We start from the raw sequence: 21,847 nt of genomic DNA, 5'->3' as shown, positions 1-21,847 counted from the left end.
GCGGTTGTTGGTATAAAACGAGGCTTTACGTGGATTCATCCTGTAAGCCGCTTCTGTTTTAATCAACCTAATTTAACGTAGCGCCCCTCGAATGTCCAACCGAGATAAAGAGAAGACCACTCGAGATCACTCCGTCGATTCGGATGGTAATAAGACCTTTATGTCTCTTTCTCCCTTTCATGTTTCAGACGTTCTGCGTGGTGTCCAAAAGGTTCCGCAAGAACTACATCCATAGGTTTACGGCGACCAATAGCTGGTTCATATTCTCCCCGTGGAATCCTATACGGCGGTGCTGTATCTTCCTAAGTACTAATCAGTACTTCGATTACGTGGTCATGGCTACTATACTCCTCAACTGCGTCTTCCTGGCCATGACCGAAACCGTCGAGGAAGCCGAGTAAGTTATAGGCGCCTCATGTTTATGTAGCAGACTACGACTAGTAAGCGACCGGTGACTACTAGTAACCGACCACTGAATCTCCACTTGCACGGTTGTAAGTTACTGGGGGTGGACGCCTCCCCGTGAGAAGACACACGATTATTTAGAGGGATGCTGCGGAGTGTCGCTTTACGACCGCCGAGATTAAATTCCTGTGGTACATTAATTCTTACGTACTGACGTCACAGCACGAAGTAAAATCGTAAAACCTAGCGATGTTCGTCCGAGAACAGTTAGCCTCCTTAATCAACGTTTTTTATTACGACTTCGCGAGATGTCCGCGAGAAACGTCGGACGGAATCGATACTCCTCTTCGCTACTTTTCTCGCGGTTTTTGTGCCACTTAAAATACACTATTTCATTTAGACACGATAGACACGATTTTTTATGAGACATTCAAGATTGATTGAATTGGAGCTTTAAGCTAGATCTAAAGTTCGAACTCTCGTCAATTAACCGAAATCCGTGTGACTTGAAATATTTAAGATATTGATAATCACGCTGCAGGATATTTAAACATGCACCACTCGAGCTTATCTCATACGTGTTCACTTAGCACTTAATCTCCTCAAGCTAAGTATTCTTCAGTAAGTAACTCGCGCGAAGTCCTCGTCGACTGCGGATAGTAATTCGTTTAACGCGTTACCGCCGAATGTGTCTCGCAGTAATTTCCCGTAACTGCGATCTAGGCAAAAGCGTGTCTGATTAACGGACCCGGTAAGACGGTGAATAAGTAATCTCTTCAAAGTTAATTTCGGTTAATTGATAGCTTGTTTAATATTCATGCAGACGAACTGAAACACGCTTGAAACTAACACGATCTGATAGTTATCAGACAATTGACACTTCTTGTTAATAATTTCGAGAGCAAAGCAAGAGATGAGCATGAAACTAGACAACGTCAAAGATTAATATTCATTAATCATTCAAATTTGCATCCGACAAACAGGTCTCTGCGTGACATGGAATCAAATAAATCCGATTATCGTAGCGAAACACAATTATTTATTAACATCGGTGTTGAAACAATTCCGTCTGCCTGTAACGTCTGATGTATCGGTGACGTACTCGTTAATAATCGCGGGCGAGCAGGATATTTGAGAAACAACCGCAAGCGCATTTGATGATCCCGCACCCCCAAATGGAAAATGTTCATTACGATTGCTCGAGTCGCGCGAGCCACGCGATGAGGGCACCTCATCACGCGGTCACAAAAGCGGAAACAAAGGGCGGACGTGGTTGTTTCTCGCCGTTCCCGCGGCAGAATGCGGCTGGGATGCACGAGAGTGCAGTGGCAGCGCATCCGCACGGGGATGCTCGGAATGCCGCAGGGCGCGCAACATCCCCGAGACGCGGATGGAAGCTTAAAGATCCGCTCGCGCTTTCTCGCTGGCACCGTCAAATTTGGGTCGAAATACTTTCCTCGCGCTGCACGACGCAGTCGAGAACCAAGTTGAAGCTGAACTTTGCGGGGAAAATTTCGCGCAATTATCATGATCATCACGATTAATGAATTAATGAGGTCTTCCTCACGTAAGGCATTTGTCGGATCCAGCGAAAAGATTCGGCGATTTCATCCTAATTTGCTTTGACGATTTAACTTTCCGCAATGCATCTCTATTTTAAACAAGTTAAATTTCGATAATGAACAATAACAATAGCTTGCGCTTCCGGCGTTTTTTTCTTGTTTCAGATATATCTTCCTAGCCATATATACAGCGGAAATGGTGATAAAATCAATAGCGAAGGGATTTATACTAAACAAGTACACTTATCTGCGGAATCCCTGGAATTGGTTGGACTTCGTGGTGATTACCAGCGGATACGCCACCATCGGGATGGAAGTGGGGAATTTGGCCGGTCTTAGGACGTTCAGGGTGTTGAGAGCACTTAAGACTGTATCCATTATGCCAGGTAATATCTGCGAATCTGATTGCACGTCGGCCACGCAATTTCCGAGAGACGTCTGACTTGACGTGACTGCGACTACTGAGCGATGTGCTTGATTCCGCTGGGGCGCGCGATGCGACAATGATCCTGAACTCATTTTTCTGAAAACGTGAAAATATTTATTTGAAAATTGAGAAAATTGTACTTTTCTCGATACGTACGACACGTGATTGTCGCATGACAACTGCAATGCGAAAGTTCTTAACTTGACTGACATTTAATGCAATAAATAATCATGAGTTTGTTTTATCTTAGAATTGTGAAAATTAATCCTGAAGTTGGGAAAATTGATTTTAGATAAACTCGCTGTTATGACATGTGACATTTTCTGTCGCATGATTGTTTAAAATCAATTTTCCCATTAAGCGTATAAACACGAAAGACAATTATCTTTTCTTCCGAGATAAAATTATTGAGCAATGCGATTACGGTTAACCGTGGGCATATCAGCGTGCATTGATTGCAGTTGACACAATATTACGCTACAGCGATTAAACGCGAGATCGATATCAGCAGGCACATATTAATCATCGATAAACAATCCGAGCGTTTCATATTAATTCAGGCTTTAAATCAAACCTGCATTTATGGACGTTTCACTGAAATTGGCATAAATGATTACAGATAGTTAAAAATCGTCCAGCCCTCTGCGGCATAATACGTCGCGATTTATCATGTCAATTTATTCGCACGACAGCAACGGAGTAATATTCGTGGAAATATGCATAAGTAAGACCCATTATGTGATTTATTATCTGCATATACTTGTATATACATACACATCTTTAAACATTATTATATTATATTGCAATTCTTATAAAATTATATCTGACATGCATATTCCCATGCACAGTATTATAAAGGTTGCTGAAAGGTTTTTAAAATAGCGAGACGATGACAGATACGTTGCGCAACGTTGCAGCAACATTGCGACGCGCTCGGGGCGAGCGAATAAGGCGCGGACGTAAATCGGATGATTTTTATCTTTGATTTACGTCCCGCCAGCGCTGAGCAAAGATTATCGAACTAAAATACGCGCAAAATGAAAAGATAACACGGGCGCCCAAACGTATGCGAAGCGTACACGTCGACGCGTAGCGATTTTAAGCCGAGCGAAATAACGGAGCACGAAAAAGCTGGAGAGAGACAGGAAGACCGGAAACGGGTGAGTCGTACAAAGGAGGTTTCAGCAGCTTCAGAGCTCGGTTGGCCGAATTAAAGAGATCAAGAGGCATAATGGCCCGCGCTGTCCAGCCAGACGACGCACAAAGCGGCCAAGCGGCCGAGACGGAAGCGGATTTAAGTCGCCGCAGAAGAGAGGACAAGAGAGGACACGCGAACTTTGACCGAGTTGCCGGGGGATGAATGGGGCTGTCTCTCTGAGGGGCTGCGTTCCTCGGCGGTTTCCAGAAACGCCGCAAATTATTCCGCCGTGTCGCCGGTACAATTTCGCGCACGTTTGCGTTATCACGGACCATCGTGCGCGTGGATCCCGGGGGTGAGTGAGCGAGAGAGATCGTGACGGATTCCCTCGTGAAACGTGTGCAGCGATCGGGATGGATGTCACCGATAAGAGATAAGCTCGGGGTTGCAGGCCGAAATGTGATACGCGCCCCCGCGGCAGGGGACGCGGATCTCGAGCGTTTTCGCGAACAATGAAGAGGCCCGCGGCGCAACCCTCTCGCGTCCCCCTGGAACTTTTAAAGCCCGATGAATGAATAGTCCGCTAACGACACGGCGGAGCGGACCGATGAATAGGGTGCATCTTGGGCGGCAGATCGATGGGATATTTTTTTGCAAATGAAACCGCCATTCCGCGCCATCCCGAGGCTACGATCTCGGATGAACCGCCTGCACCAGTGATTTATTCTCCGGGCATTAATGACGGGCCATTAACGCGCTCGTACGCGTTAATTACCGTCGTCTCACAAATTTTCTCGAGGTAATCATGGCTGTTATCGCCGCTGTTGCCTTGCGGTTGGCGTTAATCGCGTTATAAAGGATGCACGAGGAGCAGGAGTTCATCGCATCGGTCTTAAATTTGTTGATAAATTTATAGAAATTTTTCTGAAGAATCAGTGCTTGTCGCGTTTCGAATTTTAGTGACTAGCTTAACTTAGTTGTCAAATTAAGAAATCGGACTAAATTAAATTGTATGAAAATAAAATTTTATCGAAATAACTTCTCTATCTACTCGACGCTAAAAACGTAGATCTGCATAGTAGAGCGAGAAATTCCATCAATTTTAATACGCATTGTCGGTTTATGTTGCAGGTCTAAAGACCATCATCAACGCACTGTTGCACAGCTTCAAGCAACTTGCCGAAGTAATGACGCTGACGATTTTCTGCCTGATGGTTTTTGCATTATTCGCTTTGCAGGTTTATATGGGTGAACTTAGGAATAAGTGTGTGAGGCACCAAGAGCCGAACGCCACGCAAATCGATTGGGTCGAGTGAGTTATTCCAAATATCACCGGTATAAAATACTCGTTTTTTTCAGTTGATCCCGGATTTACATTCCTGCACGGTGATTCCATTTATTTGCACTGGATTATACGTTCATTTATTTCACAAGCTGAAGAAAATTGATTTGATTAAATTGACTGCTCCGCGAGAATACAGGCACACACACACACACATACACACACGTACAGAGACGTCAAGGGAAAAACGGATATGCACTTCCCTCGCTTTAAATCTCCAGAGATCCCGGGCCTGGGGCTCGCAAGAACGCTAACGGAATTTTCGTGTCGCCAACAGGTGGACTTGGAACTCATCCAATTGGGCGTTCAACGAAGACGAAGAGCCAATCATCTGCGGCAATGTAACCGGCGCCAGGTTGGTGTTTCTCTGCCTTCACGTTACTTTGCTCGATCCCACTTCAGATAAGCTAATTCGAGACGCGAGGGCCGGTTGCGTTCCATCAACATCTCTTCAGAAACGAGTGCCACTCGATTCCCTCGCGAGGAAATTGTAGAGGAAGCGAGAGAACTTCCGCGATACCTTCCTCCGGAGCCGATATGTCCGTCCCGTGGCAAGGCTCGCGAAACTTTTCAACGTCACGTTCGCTCCGCGAAGTCGAGAAATCCACGAGTCTTCGACGGAAGTCCCTGACCCCTGCACGACCCGAGCGGAAATTTCGTTCCGCCGCTACGTAAAAATTTATCTGAAGCAAAGTTAAATATCCGTGAAGCGAAAACTAAGTTCGATTCAAGTTACAGAAATTTTCAAATTCTCTTTGGAATAAAAATCAGTGGATGAAGATGAGGAAGGTGGAAGGTAGAACTCACTGAAATTTCCGTCCGAGGCTCGGGGTGGCCAGGAAGTTGCAGTTCCCTCGCGCGTCGGCGTTGCGCCCGAAGAAGAATCATTTTTCCTCGCGATATCATCCACTTGCTTGGCTGCAACCGACGATTTATGAACCCTCGCGAGCGGAAATGCACATAACACTCGTTTCCGTTAAGCTGCCACATAAATCATCCATCGATTATCGGCGATTACCGCGGAATCGCCGGTGAAGCGTTACAGATAATCGGCGACGACGTCGCGTAATTATTTCTCGTGTGATCGCTCTAATTAATCACCGGCACGTAAGGATATTATCTCCATTATGATATCCGATCAGGCCTAATCGCGCGAGCGCGCAGCTCGCCGCTGCCGCGCGTTGAAAATTTATTTCGTACCCCCTTGGCGAACGTACGGACGCGCACCGTCGTATTTATCGGTTTTCGGGGCCGTCCATTTCCCAAATGATTATGTCGGCTGCACGTACCCGCGACGGAATTCGTGTTCGGCCTGTATAAATAAGTTTGCAAAAGCTTTACTGCGTTACGTGGCGCACGAAGTTTACGGCGCACTTTCGGTATCGGTGCTGTGTCCCGCGGAAAGTAGGCTTTTTATTGGATCGATACGTCCGAAGCTGACGGTTTCTTTGCACTTTCGATGAGGCCTTCTCGCGAGGAACCCGACCAGCCGGGGCACGCATTACACCCTCGGTAATTTCAGACCCCGGGGACGTCTTAGACAAAATTCGTAATAAATATTCGTGTTTTATGTACGGAGCGCCGCGATATTGACATAGATATTGACAGACATGGACAGATCGAAATATCTTACGGCGCCTACGAACAGGAATAGGAATGAATTAGGAATGAAGAATATAGCTTTCATGCATTATGAATGAGAAATAACATTAGAATAGTGAACCACTTTGTGATACCGAATTACATTATAATACAATTATGATACCAAAATACTTTTCTTGATATAGAAATAAGAGTGAAGTATTGCGAAAAAAATAATAAAACTGCGTGGGATTATAATTTACTAAAAGTTTCCAAATTTGCAATTTTGCTAGTGTATTATAGTATTATATAACAGTACTACTACGTGTTATATAATAGAATATTAATTAATTTAATTATTTTTGCATGAGTATCGAATAACCGATAATCGTGGCGAAGACGACGAAGGCTGACGCGAGTAAAAGCCGCAGCGTGTAATATTTCCGCACTTGACAATACACCGCGGACACTTGAAACGTTCTCACGGCTATCGCGGATATTGCAATGCTGGCAATGTAGGTCTTACCTATTTTCCAGGCATTGCAACGAGAGCTACACTTGTCTTTGCGTTGGCCCTAATCCAAACCACGGTTACACCAACTTCGATAATTTCCTGTGGTCAATGCTCACCACCTTTCAGCTGATTACTCTGGATTACTGGGAGGACGTCTACAACAAGGTCGCCATTTAAAAAATTTTTTAGGCCTTTGCTCATCCCCCTCAAAAATCACTCTCTTCCTCTACTTTACTTTTGATTTCTTCTTTGAAAAGAATTTTCCGAAAATTCATCTTTAAATTTTGATTGGATGATTTCTTTCTGAATCGATATTAAATGGACACAATTATGCAACAGATCAGGAGAAGACTAATTTAAAAAAATAATTATCAATGTCGACATCAAAACAATATGACAAAAAGTTTTCGTATTATTCGCCTTTTCCAAATAAAAAATATTAGCGTTACATTTGTTAACGAAAAAGTCATACCAGGCACGAATGCAGTTGAATAACATCAAATATCTCTTCACAATGCAGGTGTTGTCCGCATGCGGACCTATCAGCGTCACATTCTTCACGGTGGTCGTATTCTTCGGCTCGTTTTATCTGCTGAACTTGATGCTGGCCGTCGTGGCGTTGAGTTACGAAGAAGAAGCCGAGATCACGAACGAGGTGGGCACTTCACTTCAGAACTTCTTCGTTGACGCAGAATTAATTAACCCTTTCCTGCCTCAAGTCGTTCGATAAAACAATTAAAAAAGCTAACGACTTTCGAAATTTCGTGTGCAGGAACGGAGGAAGGATCTGACGGATCATCGCGAGGACTCGACGTTCAGCTTCGATCCGTCGAAAATCAACATCAGGACCCTGACGAAAGACAAGCAGAAGCGGATAGACGCGCGCAAGGGGGTGCTGCTGAGCAGCTACACGAGGAAGAAGACGCGCAGAAGGAAACGTGGCAGGAGCAGCGCCGGCCAGGAGAGAAACGGTGCACGCAGCAGGTTTCTATACACACGCATCTGTATATACATGTTGTTACGAGCGACTCGATTTGTCACGAGGGCTGTCGCAGTGCACACACGTGTACCGCACTTCCGGCCAGTTACTGGGTCATACGGGCGAAGAGGAGCGCATTCGCGCTTGTTTAACCGAGAGCGAACGCCCCGACTGACGAGACTAAACGCATTAGAGCATGCACTTGTTCGCACTCGAAATTAGAGAACTTTTTTTTATTTTTCGACGCCGTGTGCGCGCATTAATTGCATAGAGCGAGTGCCGCTGGCGTTATTTAACGTTCCGAAGGATGCAAACGGATATTTGTCCGTGTTTTTGAAGTCTCTCCTCGTGTATCGCGAGAAGATCGAGAGACGTGAATTATAACGTGGGCTATAAATGCTCCCGCTTTTGCTTAACGAAGAAAGCGCTTCGAGAAAATACGAGGGAAAGGTATTAGAATACCCTTTCACGCGCGAAGTTAAAGACTCGGTAAGTAAAAAGTTGTAAAAAGCAAACGCCACGAGAGCGATCTTAATCTTATCTGCACTCCCGCGCTGAAAGTATGTTGCGCTTCCATTTATACAATATATAGAGAGTTCGTCTCACTCACTCATAGGGAAGTGAAATAATATGTACACCCGTGTGCACATGTAGCTTGCTACGAAGTCATTAAACTGCAGCTCCGACTCTAAAAAAACAGAAAGAAAGGATCATAAACGCCCCCGTTCTCGAGGAACTATGTAATGATAAAAGTAAAGAGAGAAAACGAGCTTACCTTGCAATCCTGCAATGGAAGGTCGTGCCGTATGAAACGCCGTATTCCGGTGAGCTCTCCGCGATACATGCACCCGCAGGGCTATCACTACTACCCTCGTTTACGAATTCCTTGAACGACTTCGCAATCGCCTCTCGCTTACTAACGAACATTTTATATCGTCAGATTAAAAAGCTAAACGTCGTTTCTGCTTAGTTTTCTAACAGCTTTTCTGACGATCGATTTCAAGCGTATCTTGTTTAACTACTCTTTGAACATATGGCGATTTAAGTGAATCGAAGTCTTCTAATAGCTTTTGTGACGATCGATTTCAAGCGTATCTTGTTTAACTAATCTTTGAACATATTGCGATTTAAGTGAACCAAAGCTTGCTTGAAATTAGAGATAAGGGGGTGTGTATACGATACCCACAAACGGAAATGACCCGACTTTATAACGCATGCAACCAGGAAGTGCCTGGTATTCCCAGGGTTAATGTCGCTCGTTTACCGTAAGCATCGATTTCGCATCGGACCTACCTGCACCTCCACGCAATCTCGAAGCTAATTAGTTTAATGCTTCGAATAATCGTTAAGTTGTCAGATAACGCCCTTTGAAATTGAAATCTGTCAGAAATCTTGAGATCGCACATTACTAATCGGGAACTTGTACATTCCCTTTCATCAGAAAACCTTTAATCGGTATAATTACTTGTAAATGTAATTACCAATTACATTTTATGCGGAGATGTACACATTCAGATAGAAAAATATTATGTACGATCTATCAGTAACATATTACATTTCAAACATTACAAACATCAAATTACAAACGTGGAATATTAATTGTAATAGAATCATGTTGTGATATTTAAATGTAATATTTTAACAGTATCACGTCACATAAAAAAACAAAACGAGAGAACGAACGAAAGAGAATGATACGATGGAAGATCGATACTGGGCATACCAGCCACGTGCATTCTCACGGAACGCAATTCCTCTCACCTAGCCTGAAACATAATGGGCACCTCGTTGCAGATCCGTGACACCCAGTCCAAGTCCGAGTCCCAGGCACTCCAACGTGAGGCCTTGCCACTTGCCGCTTCAGAATGTCAGTCCCAGGCCGCCGGAGCCCAACATGATCCATCGTCTGGCGCCGAATCGGAACATGCTGCACTCCAGGCAGGCCAGCAACAACAGCAATCAGCAGTCGTCGCTGGACGATTCCGGGGTGGTGGACGACCACGACGGCGACGACGTCACGTCCGCCGAGGAACACGACAAGCGCGAGTCGCGGGAGCACCGCATCGAGAGGTGCCAGGAGAAGTCTCCAAGGGAACACGGAAGGCCCCAGATGTTCCAACCGAGGCCCGATTTCCCACCGGCTCCGGTCACCGTGTCGGTGAAGACTGGCAACCGGGAGATTCGAGTGCTCAAGTGCAACGGGGTGAAAACGAAGAAACATATGTACGCGCTGCCGCCAGAGTACCTGTCGCACATTGTAGTTTTAGGTGAGCGAATTCACGTACCGGCTGGGTTTGTTCGGCGAAACAATACCGCGCGGTAGACTGACAGGCCAATGAAATTTCTCGATCGATCTGAAGTCCGATCTGCCTGTAATTGGAAGTTGATTTAATTGGGACTAAATTCATTAGCTTCACTTATCTGATGTTGCGATCCGCAATTCAATCACAAGATTTTCGGGATGTAATTCTGCAATAACGTAATATCGTGCATCTATTGTTCATTAAAATAATACTGTATAACCGAATTAGCGAACTGAAATTTTCTCGGCGCGTTTTTTGTCTTCTTGGAAGAAGAAGTTCATGTTCTACTGACGCACAATATTTCTTCACTATATTTAAAATGTACATGCAGATCTTAAGTGTAATTTTACGTATGTAAATTTAAGCACAAAGTTGAAATAACAGATAAAGTGATACTTTTTCTCCGTATATGATTACAGATGATCTTCCAGATAGAAACTGCGATAGGTGTATCCAATGCTGCGTAGACTACGAAGGATGGCTACGATTTCAGAACTGCCTGTACAAGGTGAGCCTGGACATTCGCTTCTTTTTGTTTCACATTAATATACGATAAAAATCTCGTTGCAACACACAATGAAATTACAATTGCACGTTAATTTCTGTCAAGGTGGTGAGAGATCCTCTGTTCGAGCTAATGATCACGCTCTGTATCCTTCTGAATACCGTCTTTCTGGCGCTGGAGCATCACGGCATGAGCGAATCGATACGACAGGCGCTCAACATCGGCAACAAGGTGTTTACCAGCATTTTCACGTTCGAATGCTTCCTGAAGCTCCTGGCGCTCAGCAAGGACTTCTTCAACAACGGTTGGAACAACTTCGACCTGATCATCGTTTCCGCGTCACTCATCGACCTGACGTTTGAGCTGGTGGACGGCCTGTCGGTGATACGCGGCCTCCGACTGCTGCGCGTGCTGAAGCTCGCGCAGTCCTGGACCACCATGAAAGTCCTCCTCAGCATCATCATCTCGACGATCGGCGCGCTCGGTAACCTGACCTTCGTGCTCGTGATCGTGATCTATATATTCGCCGTGATCGGCATGCAGCTGTTCAGCAAGGACTACACCCTGGACAAGTTCTACCCGGACCCGGTGCCGCGCTGGAACTTCAACGATTTCTTCCATTCGTTCATGATGATATTCCGCATCCTGTGCGGCGAGTGGATCGAGCCGCTCTGGGACTGCATGCGCGCGGAGAGGGACGACGGGCCGGGCACGTGCTTCGCGATCTTCCTGCCGGCCCTGGTGATGGGTAACTTCATGGTCCTCAACCTCTTCCTTGCGTTGTTGCTCAACAGTTTCAATTCCGAGGAGCTCAAGCAGAAGAAGGAGGAGGTTGGGGAGGAATCGAAGCTCGCACGCTCCTTCGACCGCATCCGGTCGATCGTGCGCAAGCAGAAGCACCGCAAGGAGAATTCCGAAAATGAGAAGAACATTCGACTGGAACAAATCGTCCGCGAGGTGATGGACAAGTCTGACAGGGAGAAATACGCGATCCAGGAGACCGTGCTGAGCCTACCCAAGGACAATATCTACAATAGGTCGTATCAGGAGAGCCTTAATCAGCCGGTCTTTACGTACGATCCGTCTAACGTCTACCGCCAGGCAACCCTCACCACTTACAGTCAGAGCAGCCAGGAGACAGTCAAGGAGAATAAGAAGCTTACCGAAAAGGACAACAGCAATGAGACCAATCCACAAGAAAATATAGAGCTGGATGTGCTGAAGGATATCAGCAAACCGGACGAGGAGGTGGCTATGCTACCAGAAGAGAAGCAACCCGTCACTCGGAACAACGATGGCATAGAAACGCGTCCTTGGCACGCTCTTGTGAGCTACGTGGACGAGCTCACGGTCGGAGGCAGGAGGGACAGCAAGGGACGGTACGTTGATGGGATGGGCTCGTTCCCGGGGTTCGGCAGGAACAAGCAGCGCAAGGAACCGCTGGACTGCCTCCCCCAGCACTGCTACCAGAAGTAAGTTTCTCTGATTCTCCTTTCATCTATCGCACAATTTAATAAGTTAGAAATTGCAAAAAAATCAGATTTTAAATTGAGAATTGCGTTTAATTTCTCAAGAACATTGAAAATTCGGTCAGTAGAGGATTTTTCAATTTGATTAATTATTTGCGCAATTTAAATTATTTAATCGAAATAATGATAAGATGTAATGTTCGATGTGATTGCTCAGGTGTAGCTTTATCAATCGTTGCCTCGCCACGGACCTCGGCAAGAAGTGGATAAAAGTCCGTACGGTCGTCCTGTCGGTGGTGGACACGCCCGCTTTCGAATGGATGATCCTAGTTTTAATTTTTGCATCTTCCATAACGCTGTGCTTCGAGGACATCTACTTAGACGACAATCCTTTTTTGAAGAAGATTCTCTACTGGACCAATCTTGGCTTTTGCGCACTTTTTAGCGTCGAGATGCTCCTGAAATGGCTAGCGCTAGGCTTCTGTAAATACTTCACCAGTTTCTGGACAATCCTGGATTTTATAATCGTTTTCGTAAGTACGACTAGTGTCTCGTGGCCCGTCGCAGAAAATAAAGCCGCAAAAGTTGTGCGAACGCGTGCGTGTCGCTGTGGCATGAAATGTGTTTCTTTGCTTGTCCTCTTTAGGCATTACATATTTGTGCCATCTAAGTTTACGAATGATTTTTATTGCTAACATGTGAACCGCGAAACGTGTTTGTTTTATGCCATTATATGACGAAAAAATCAGCAGCTTCTTGAATCTTTCTTTACAATAAAAATTGTAACGATTACTTTGCGTCGTAAATTTAGATGGTTTACGTTTGCGTTCATGGCGAGATGAAGTAATTAAGATTACATTGAACAAAACATGCGTGATAACTGTTTGAACGTTGTTTCTGTGTTCCCTCTTTATGTGTTTTATGTGTGGCCTCGTGGATTCAGGTACGTTGAAACGTTACATGTCCATATCGCGTCCAAATCAATTCCGAGAGATATTCACTATAATAATAATTATACATTGCGTAGATCGCTTTTTAATTAATCATATGAGTTATTACGTGGATGCACGATTAATTAAATTCACGCATGCATGCGGGAAATAATTAATTAAATATAGCATAGCATATTGTAATCGAGCTTTCTTTGCATGTAAATTTTCTTCTTATACATGTGACTTTTGCTAAGCTATGATTTTTTTTGCGCTCTGTGTGATTTGCAATTACATAGTCTGAAAACGTACAGCGCAATCCATTATTATAACTGGACGTCTCATATGACATTAAAATAGGTCACTCTATTATGTACACATCTATGTTTAGTTCGATATAAACTATTTTGATAACAATCGTTGAGCTATCTACTTGCGCATCGGTCACAATTACATTTAATAAGAAGTTTACATAAAAATACATCAGAATCAATAATTATAATAGTAGATCCACTTTCTCACGTAGAAAAATAGTCGCGAATAGAAAAATAGTTTTTCTCTCGCTCTGATATAATTTACGTAAGAAAGATAATCTAATTTTCAATCAAATTTTCTTGCATGAGCTCTCTTCCTTCGTAAAACTGAAACGAGCAAAGAATTTTAAATGACACCTCCTCCCGGACAGGTATCCATGTTTAGCCTTTTGATAGAAGAGAATGAGAATCTCAAAGTATTACGATCGCTGAGGACACTACGCGCCCTGAGGCCGCTGAGGGCGATTTCGAGATGGCAAGGCATGAGGGTAAATATTGCGTAGATAAACGAATCGTAGCCACGAAAATATCTATTCGAAACACGAGCAGGCACACAATATCCACGTACGTTTGAACGCTGGTATATATATATATATATATCACTGAGAGGATTTTTCTTCCCGGCTCGCAGATCGTAGTGAACGCGTTGATGTATGCGATTCCTAGTATATTCAACGTGCTCCTCGTCTGTCTCGTGTTCTGGCTTATTTTTTCGATAATGGGCGTCCAGTTCTTCGGTGGAAAGTTCTTCAAGTGCGTCGACGAGTACGGGGAACTGCTGGACACCTCGGTGAGTAACCATCTCCATCGAATGCCATTATCAATAATAATAAGGGGAGTAGCGTGAACTATATTCGATTAGTCTCAAAGTTAAATTTATTAAAATTAAATTGTAGCACGCCAATGAAATCAGTCATCAGATAATAATGCATTGAACTGATTATTGCCATAATTTCCGTTTTATATAATGCATTACAAATTATTAATTTTCGTAACAAGAGTCAAGTACGCGCGATATTGATTCCGTGGAAAGTTTGTTATTAATTTACAAATTGTTATTAAACAATTTTAATAGCGCTCTGCTGAGACGACGCGACCGTTTCGATTTCAGATAGTGAACACGAAAGAGGAGTGTTTCAGCAAGAACTACTCCTGGGAGAACAGCAAGATCACTTTCGACCACGTTGGCATTGCTTACCTGGCCTTGTTTCAAGTGGCAACCTTCGAGGGTTGGATGGAGGTGATGGAGGACGCGGTGGACGCGCGAGGAGTGGATCTGCAACCGCAAAGGGAGGCGAATCTCTACGCCTACCTTTACTTTGTCATATTCATCGTCTGCGGTTCATTCTTCACTCTCAACCTCTTCATTGGAGTGATCATAGACAATTTCAACATGCTGAAAAAAAAGGTGAACGTCAATGGAATTCTTGCTCTTGAATATTCATTATTCCACGTGACGGTTATTCTAGTTCCTTATTTTAGTACGAAGAAGATCAAACATTTAATTATACGTTCAGGAAAATTTGAATTGAGTAAACGGACATTTGTTAACAGATACTTGTCGGGAAAATATCTGCGCTATTACGTAGAAAAATATTCCACTAAGATTAACGTGTGATTCCTTAAGCATTGGTAAACGATTTTATGGATCGATTTTAATTTAACTATTATTTTTAAATAGGAATAGCGCGAGTTTTGTTTTTACGTATACCAATTGTCAGTTTCCTGCGTCAGCCAGCTGCGAAATAATAAAGCGACGATTTTTCTTTCAGTACGAAGGTGGAGTGCTAGAAATGTTTTTGACCGAGAGTCAAAAACACTACTACACTGCCATGAAAAAGCTCGGCCGTAAAAAGCCGCAAAAAGTTATAAAACGTCCGATGAACCAATTCCTCGCAATGTTCTACGACCTGTCCAATTCTCGCAGGTAATTATGCATCGCTTTTGATGTAAAAAGCATAACTGAGCACTTTGAGCAAAGAACTGTGTTGCTTACGATTGCTTCTGATGAAGAATCGAAAACTTGATGTGATCGATGACATTTTGGCACCTCGATTTTACTTCTCATCAGAGTCACGCAGATGAATATTTGTCGAATGCTTCCCACATCAATTTATTTAACAATTTGTCAAGTTTTACTTCGTTCCAAACTTAATTTAAGCCTCGTTTATCATTTCCATCATGTATTTATGATGACTGTTTGAAATTATATTCCTCAAATGTTTTGCAGTTGAGTAACAAGTTTCACAATTAAATAATAATTGATTTATAAAATTGTCGACGTAGTCTAACAATTTCATATGTAGAGAAACACTTTTAACGATCTATGTATCAACTTTTTTTGTTACATGCCACGAGGCGAATTTATACAATGCCGAAATGTTAATCTGGCTTCATCCGACGCATTCGAATTCATTGTACTTGTCTATTATTATGCTTGCTGTTGTAAAACGTAACAATGCGTAGAAATGGTGCAATCAAAGTGACGTAAATGGTATCATGGGCGAGTTCACGTGGCGGCCGAATTACGTGCAGCACGTGTTCGAACACGATAAAATGCGAGCAATGCGGCAGATGAACATTATCCTACAGAACATAGACATTTTACGCTAAATCGTTAATAATTATACGAAATGAGATGAATATACGTACTTTAGTATGCAAAGTATTTCAAGTGCCGTGTTAATTAACGATTCAGTATAAATGCAAATGTATGTGTTACACATTGTTATTAACAAGACGATTTTAAATCTCTTCATTGCTCACGTCGCCGTGCTCGAGTGCGTGCTCCACAATGTTTGTATCGATGTATTTTGGTAAAATTTGCAATCAGGCCCGTGTAAGTAAATTCTGAGAGCTCGCAGACTGCTCCGATTACGGTACCATCATTCATCGGCAATCGAAAAATAAGAAGACCGCAGGAACGCATCGTTCTTCCACCCTTAAGACATTCTTTTGTATCGAAAGCGATTTGTAAAAGCCCTTATGCAACGTCTTTGTCTTCAACTTCACTCTGCGTTAAGAAGACAACTTTAGATCAGTATCAAGGTAAGAACATTCCATTTGCACTTCAGAAATCGAGATGGGCCTGTACTCTTTGCATAATTACCTCGCAGATAGTTAAATAGTGCCATCTTTAATTTCTAAGTTTAATTTCGATCACGTACTAACAACATCGAAATATATCAAGTAAATATATAAATTTACACATCGCACAAATATAAAAATAAAATAAAAATAATGTAAAATATTATTATAAAATTATTATAAAATATTATCCACTCTTAAAAAAGCCGTGTTCTACTGGTAACAATATAAATAGCACAGAACTCCTTGGAAAAAGGAAAAAAGTTTAATGGCTAGAACTTTTTCATTTCTAAATCTACAGAATTTTCAATCGTCGAGACCTCTTCGCAATATGCCAAATAACAATATAAATAGCACAGAACTTCTTGGTAAAAGAAAAAATAAAAATTATTAAAAAAAAAAAAAAAAAAAAAATAAAAGCACAGAACTCGAAAAAAAAAATTTTAATGGCTAGAACTTTTCATTATTGTTTTAACGAATTTTAAATCATCGAGAACTCTAGGCAATATGCCAATAACAATATAAATAGCACAGAACTCCTCGGAAAAGAAAAAAATTTTAATGGCTAGAACTTTTTCATTTATTGTTTTAACGAATTTTAAATCATCGAGAACTCTAGGCAATATGCCAATTAACAATATAAATAGCACAGAACTCCTCGGAAAAGAAAAAAATTTTAATGGCTAGAACTTTTTCATTTATTGTTTTAACGAATTTTAAATCATCGAGAACTCTAGGCAATATGCCAATTAACAATATAAATAGCACAGAACTCCTCGGAAAAAGAAAAAAATGTTAATGGCTAGAACTTTTTAATTTCTAAATCTAAAGGATTTTCAATCGTCGAGACTTCTTCGCAATATATATATGGCATAGCGCGCGCCTGTGTTGTACTAGTTATATATAAAAAATAATATAAAAATATTATTATTGTTTAAACGATATCGCAGATAATTCACTGAAAATAGCATAACGCGTCCGAGAATTGGAATATCTCTTCTGCTTCTATATTTATCGATTCTCGACGTGTACAGCAAATTTAACACAGATTTGGGAAATGGCTCGGGCGTATGTTTCTCGATACCGTGGAGAATATTCGTTTTTCTGACGATAACATTTTTCCAGGCAGCCACGTGCGAGCGTTGTGCGTTGTAGAATTCGCCGTGACACAGTGCGCGAATTTTCTTTTCAGCTTCCGGGAGAGGCACGAGCGCGCAAGATAAACGCCGCGGCTCCACCGATCCGTTACTCGGAATAATGGGAAATCGATACGCAAAGGACGTTTACGCCCGCCGACTCGAAATTGCGGATGCAATATCGGACGCACAGTGATGCGAGAGTACATAATAGACGAGATAGGCCCGAGGGTTTATGCAAACGTCGTAACTTTTTAATTCTGCGCGATAGTGCGTGCGGGCTGTGTCTGGTCCCGTAAAATCCGCACGAGCGTGAAATCACAATGAGGAAATGCACGCGAGAATTAGTACAGTGATTTCGACGCGCGAAATTGCGAATGAGAGTCCCATTATTTTGATGAAACCTCTTAACACGCTCGCAGCGACCGCATAATTTACCTCTCGTGTACTACTCGTGCAGAAAATTCATAGAACAACGTGTTCGTAGATCTAGACGTTAACTGCGCCATCGTACCCCATAAGAACGCGCAAAAGACGTGAACGCAATAATTAAATCTACGAAAATACGAAGTTTACTTCGCCATACCGCCAGCGGATACTGTTTGCACCATTTCCGCCGCATTAAATGTTAAACGTGCATGCACTAGTCGTATTTGCACCGTAGAAGAAATGGTCAGTCACTCACCGGTCGCTCGGCGATCTTGTAGCGCCAAAGAGTGAGATCTCCACGTGTGTCTCTTTCCAGATTCGAAATTGCGATCTTCGTTTTGATATTCCTCAACATGCTGACGATGGGGATCGAGCACTACAATCAGCCCCATGCGATCTTCTTCGTCCTCGAAGTGTCAAACGCGTTCTTCACGACCGTCTTCGGCCTGGAGGCGATCGTCAAGATAATCGGTCTGCGTTATCACTACTTCACGGTGCCCTGGAACCTGTTCGACTTCCTGCTGGTGTTGGCGTCCATCCTGGGCATACTGATGGAGGACATCATGATGGACTTCCCTGTGTCTCCGACGCTCTTGCGAGTCGTGAGGGTGTTCAGAATCGGTAGAATCTTGAGGCTCATCAAGGCCGCGAAAGGTATCCGTAAGCTGCTTTTCGCCCTCGTCGTTAGTCTTCCAGCGCTCTTCAACATTGGGGCCCTGCTGGCCCTGATCACGTTTATCTATGCCATCATCGGCATGTCCATTTTCGGACACGTCAGGAAACAGGGCGCATTGGACGATATGGTGAGCAATCGTCATGAATTGCATTCATTCAATGAAATTTGTTATCAAATTTTATATATTATATTATTTAAAATTTGTTATTCATTATTATTAAAACTTGAAACCTTGTTCCTCAGGTAAATTTCGAAACCTTCGGTAGAAGTATGCAGCTACTATTCCGTTTGATGACGTCAGCTGGGTGGAACGACGTGCTAGAGTCGCTGATGGTGCAACCACCCGAATGCGATCCCACCCCGAACCCCCGACAAATGAACGGAGATTGTGGATCTCCTTTGCTGGCGATCACGTACTTCACGTCGTTCATTATTATTAGCTATATGATAGTCATCAATATGTATATCGCCATCATCTTAGAGAATTTCAATCAGGCTCACCAGGAAGAGGAGATTGGTATCGTCGAGGATGACTTGGAAATGTTCTACATCCGATGGTCGAAGTGAGTTGCATTCTATCTTTCTCTTCTTTACTTTAATGAGAAAATATCTTTTGCCAATAAAAATCATATAACGACCCAGATAGCCAAGTCTGCCGAAAGCAGATGATGCTAACTATCTGCTATCAACTATTGCCAGCCAAAAGACAACAAATTTGATACAGAAGTTGTTATTTACGATTTATTCGACAAATTGGTGCCAGAAATGTAACAGAGCTTGCTCACAAAATCTAAGAACAGATTGGCGGTAGAAACCGAGCAGAATCTGCAAACATGGCTTGAAGTCGGATTGTCGACAGAAACCGAGCAAGATTTGCGCACGCGGAATCTAACGGCAGATTGGCGGCAGAAACCGAGCAAGATCTGCGCGCGCGGAATCTAACAGCAGATTGGCAGCAGAAACCGAACAGGATCTGCAGCTTTTGACAGTATTCAAATTTACACGGCTATGAACATGTGTTTTCGCTCCGCACCGCTCTGCGGTGCACACGTCGAGTTCTTACTCGATGTTAAGATTTAGCCTAACAGTTACATAAGTTAATATACGCGCCTTGGCATGACAATATTAATTTTTCTGAAAGTTTTTGCACTTGCGGCACAGAGGCTCCCATGGACGACGTCCATGTAGTTCACGCACGCCACGAGCAATCTGAAGTTCGAAAGCAAAATTCGGACTTCAGATTAGAATAAATTAACAATAAGAGAGAGATTATGCAACGAACTGTCAGAAAGACACATCAAGCCAAATGTACTTTAATTTAACAAACAAAGAAATGCGTTCTTTTAACAATTTATAGTGTGTTAAAAGTAAACACATGCTTTAATATATCGTAAATATGAATGGCCAAAAGCTGCAGATTCTGTTCGGTTTCTGCTGTCAATCTGCCGTCAAATGTTAACAGATCCCGCTCGGTTTCCGCCGCCAATCTGCTGTCAGAGTCTGTTAGCAGGCTCTGCTGGCAGATCACTATCCTAATGCGGACATAACGGATGCCAATTTGCTATCAACTTCTGCAGTAATCTGTTGCCAATCCGCTGGCAGATTGCACACATTTTGCTTACTGGGGAGTACGTGTCGTGGTTTTTAATAAAATTGTCATTTTTCTCAGGTACGATCCGCACGCGACTCAATTTATCAGCTTCGCACAGCTGAGCGACTTCATAGCGAGCCTGGACCCGCCGCTGGGGATATCAAAGCCCAACGTGGTAGCGTTGGTCAGCTTTAATCTTCCCATCGCAAAGGGTAACAAGATTCATTGTCTGGACATCCTGCACTCACTCGTCAAGCACGTTCTTGGACACGTCGAAGAATCGGAGGACTTTAGAAAACTGCAAGAACAGATGGACGTCAAGTTTAAGAAGCAGTTCCCGACCAGGAAAGAATTGGAGATAGTGTCTTCCACGAGACTCTGGAAGCGGCAAGACAAAGCTGCCAGGTTGATTCAACATACTATTAAGGAGTACATTGCGTAAGTATGAGACATACGCTGATGAATTAAAAGAATTATATTATTCAATTATACTATTATAAGACTATTACAACTATTGTAAGACTTCAAGATTTGATAATAATTACAATTGATAATCTACTTGAGGAATTTGATTAATTTAAACTTGAAAATATTTCTTTCATGCATCTGTATAATAATAAATGTTATGAGAATTAATGGAAACGAATTTTGCAGAATGAAAAAGGAACGCGAGAGGATCGCCCAGGAGGTGGATTCGCAGACGCAGACCTCGAGCCCAGGCGTGGATGGTAGGGGCGGTGGTGGATGGGGCGGTAAACTGTCGGCCCTGTTGCATGTGCATCGGGGTAGCCGGGCCAGTAGCCGCAAGTCCTCCAGGGCCAGCGACGCCAGCGATCTCAGCGAACTTGGCACCGCCTCGGCGTGGCTGTTCCCGAATCTTCCTCTGCTGTTGCTCTCCGGCGCCACAGGAACCCACGAGGACCTGCAACCCCCGGCACTGACCGTGTCCCGTCCCTCACCAACCGCCGAACAACCCTCCGCCGCCTCCAGCTCTGGCTCGGATTCCCATGGTACCGTTAGGTATGCACATTTATTTCAAGCTCATTCACGCCACTCATAGAATAATTGATAAATGCGAATAAACGGTAAACCGCTGCAGGAATATCACGTTTGCGAATCAATTTATTAATTTATTGGAGGTGCAAATTAATTAGAAGTCTTTTATTTTTCCCGAGATTTCTCCGAGATACGTAATAATACGTAATAATCATTCTGGATTTAAATATTTAAATTTTAATTCACGTGAATTAAATTACGATTTTGAAATGTTGCCATCAACGTTGACAAAATGCATAACAGTAAACTTAATTTTTAGTATAAATGAAGTTTCATTTCTATTAAAAATTAATTTGCATACCCAACGTATATTATTATATGATGAAATGCCCAAAATTTAATCCAACTCACTTTAAATTTAATTTCAATTAATTACGCATAGGACGAGATACGTATCGGCCTGA

General features: G+C 43.0%; 1 protein-coding gene across 1 annotated transcript in view; it reads left to right on the top strand.

Annotated features, from left to right (window-relative positions):
* LOC105277149 (sodium channel protein 60E) overlaps positions 1-21,847 on the top strand; it is a 58,354-nt gene that overhangs the window by 26,810 nt on the left and 9,697 nt on the right. The window contains exons 2-20 of the mRNA XM_011335325.3: positions 189-397; positions 2,133-2,353; positions 4,664-4,844; positions 5,152-5,229; positions 6,993-7,134; positions 7,490-7,624; positions 7,742-7,953; positions 9,743-10,215; positions 10,671-10,759; positions 10,862-12,228; positions 12,443-12,758; positions 13,840-13,956; positions 14,100-14,258; positions 14,580-14,876; positions 15,241-15,395; positions 18,437-18,923; positions 19,040-19,359; positions 20,466-20,825; positions 21,042-21,407. Of these exons, the coding sequence (XP_011333627.1) occupies positions 189-397; positions 2,133-2,353; positions 4,664-4,844; positions 5,152-5,229; positions 6,993-7,134; positions 7,490-7,624; positions 7,742-7,953; positions 9,743-10,215; positions 10,671-10,759; positions 10,862-12,228; positions 12,443-12,758; positions 13,840-13,956; positions 14,100-14,258; positions 14,580-14,876; positions 15,241-15,395; positions 18,437-18,923; positions 19,040-19,359; positions 20,466-20,825; positions 21,042-21,407 (5,684 nt within the window). The remainder of the gene's footprint in view (positions 1-188; positions 398-2,132; positions 2,354-4,663; positions 4,845-5,151; positions 5,230-6,992; positions 7,135-7,489; positions 7,625-7,741; positions 7,954-9,742; positions 10,216-10,670; positions 10,760-10,861; positions 12,229-12,442; positions 12,759-13,839; positions 13,957-14,099; positions 14,259-14,579; positions 14,877-15,240; positions 15,396-18,436; positions 18,924-19,039; positions 19,360-20,465; positions 20,826-21,041; positions 21,408-21,847) is intronic.

This window comes from Ooceraea biroi, chromosome 11, assembly GCF_003672135.1.
Source record: "Ooceraea biroi isolate clonal line C1 chromosome 11, Obir_v5.4, whole genome shotgun sequence".
Classification (NCBI taxonomy): domain Eukaryota; kingdom Metazoa; phylum Arthropoda; class Insecta; order Hymenoptera; family Formicidae; genus Ooceraea; species Ooceraea biroi.
Note: the sequence above shows the minus strand (reverse complement) of the source record. Positions and strands in the feature narration are given on the sequence as shown.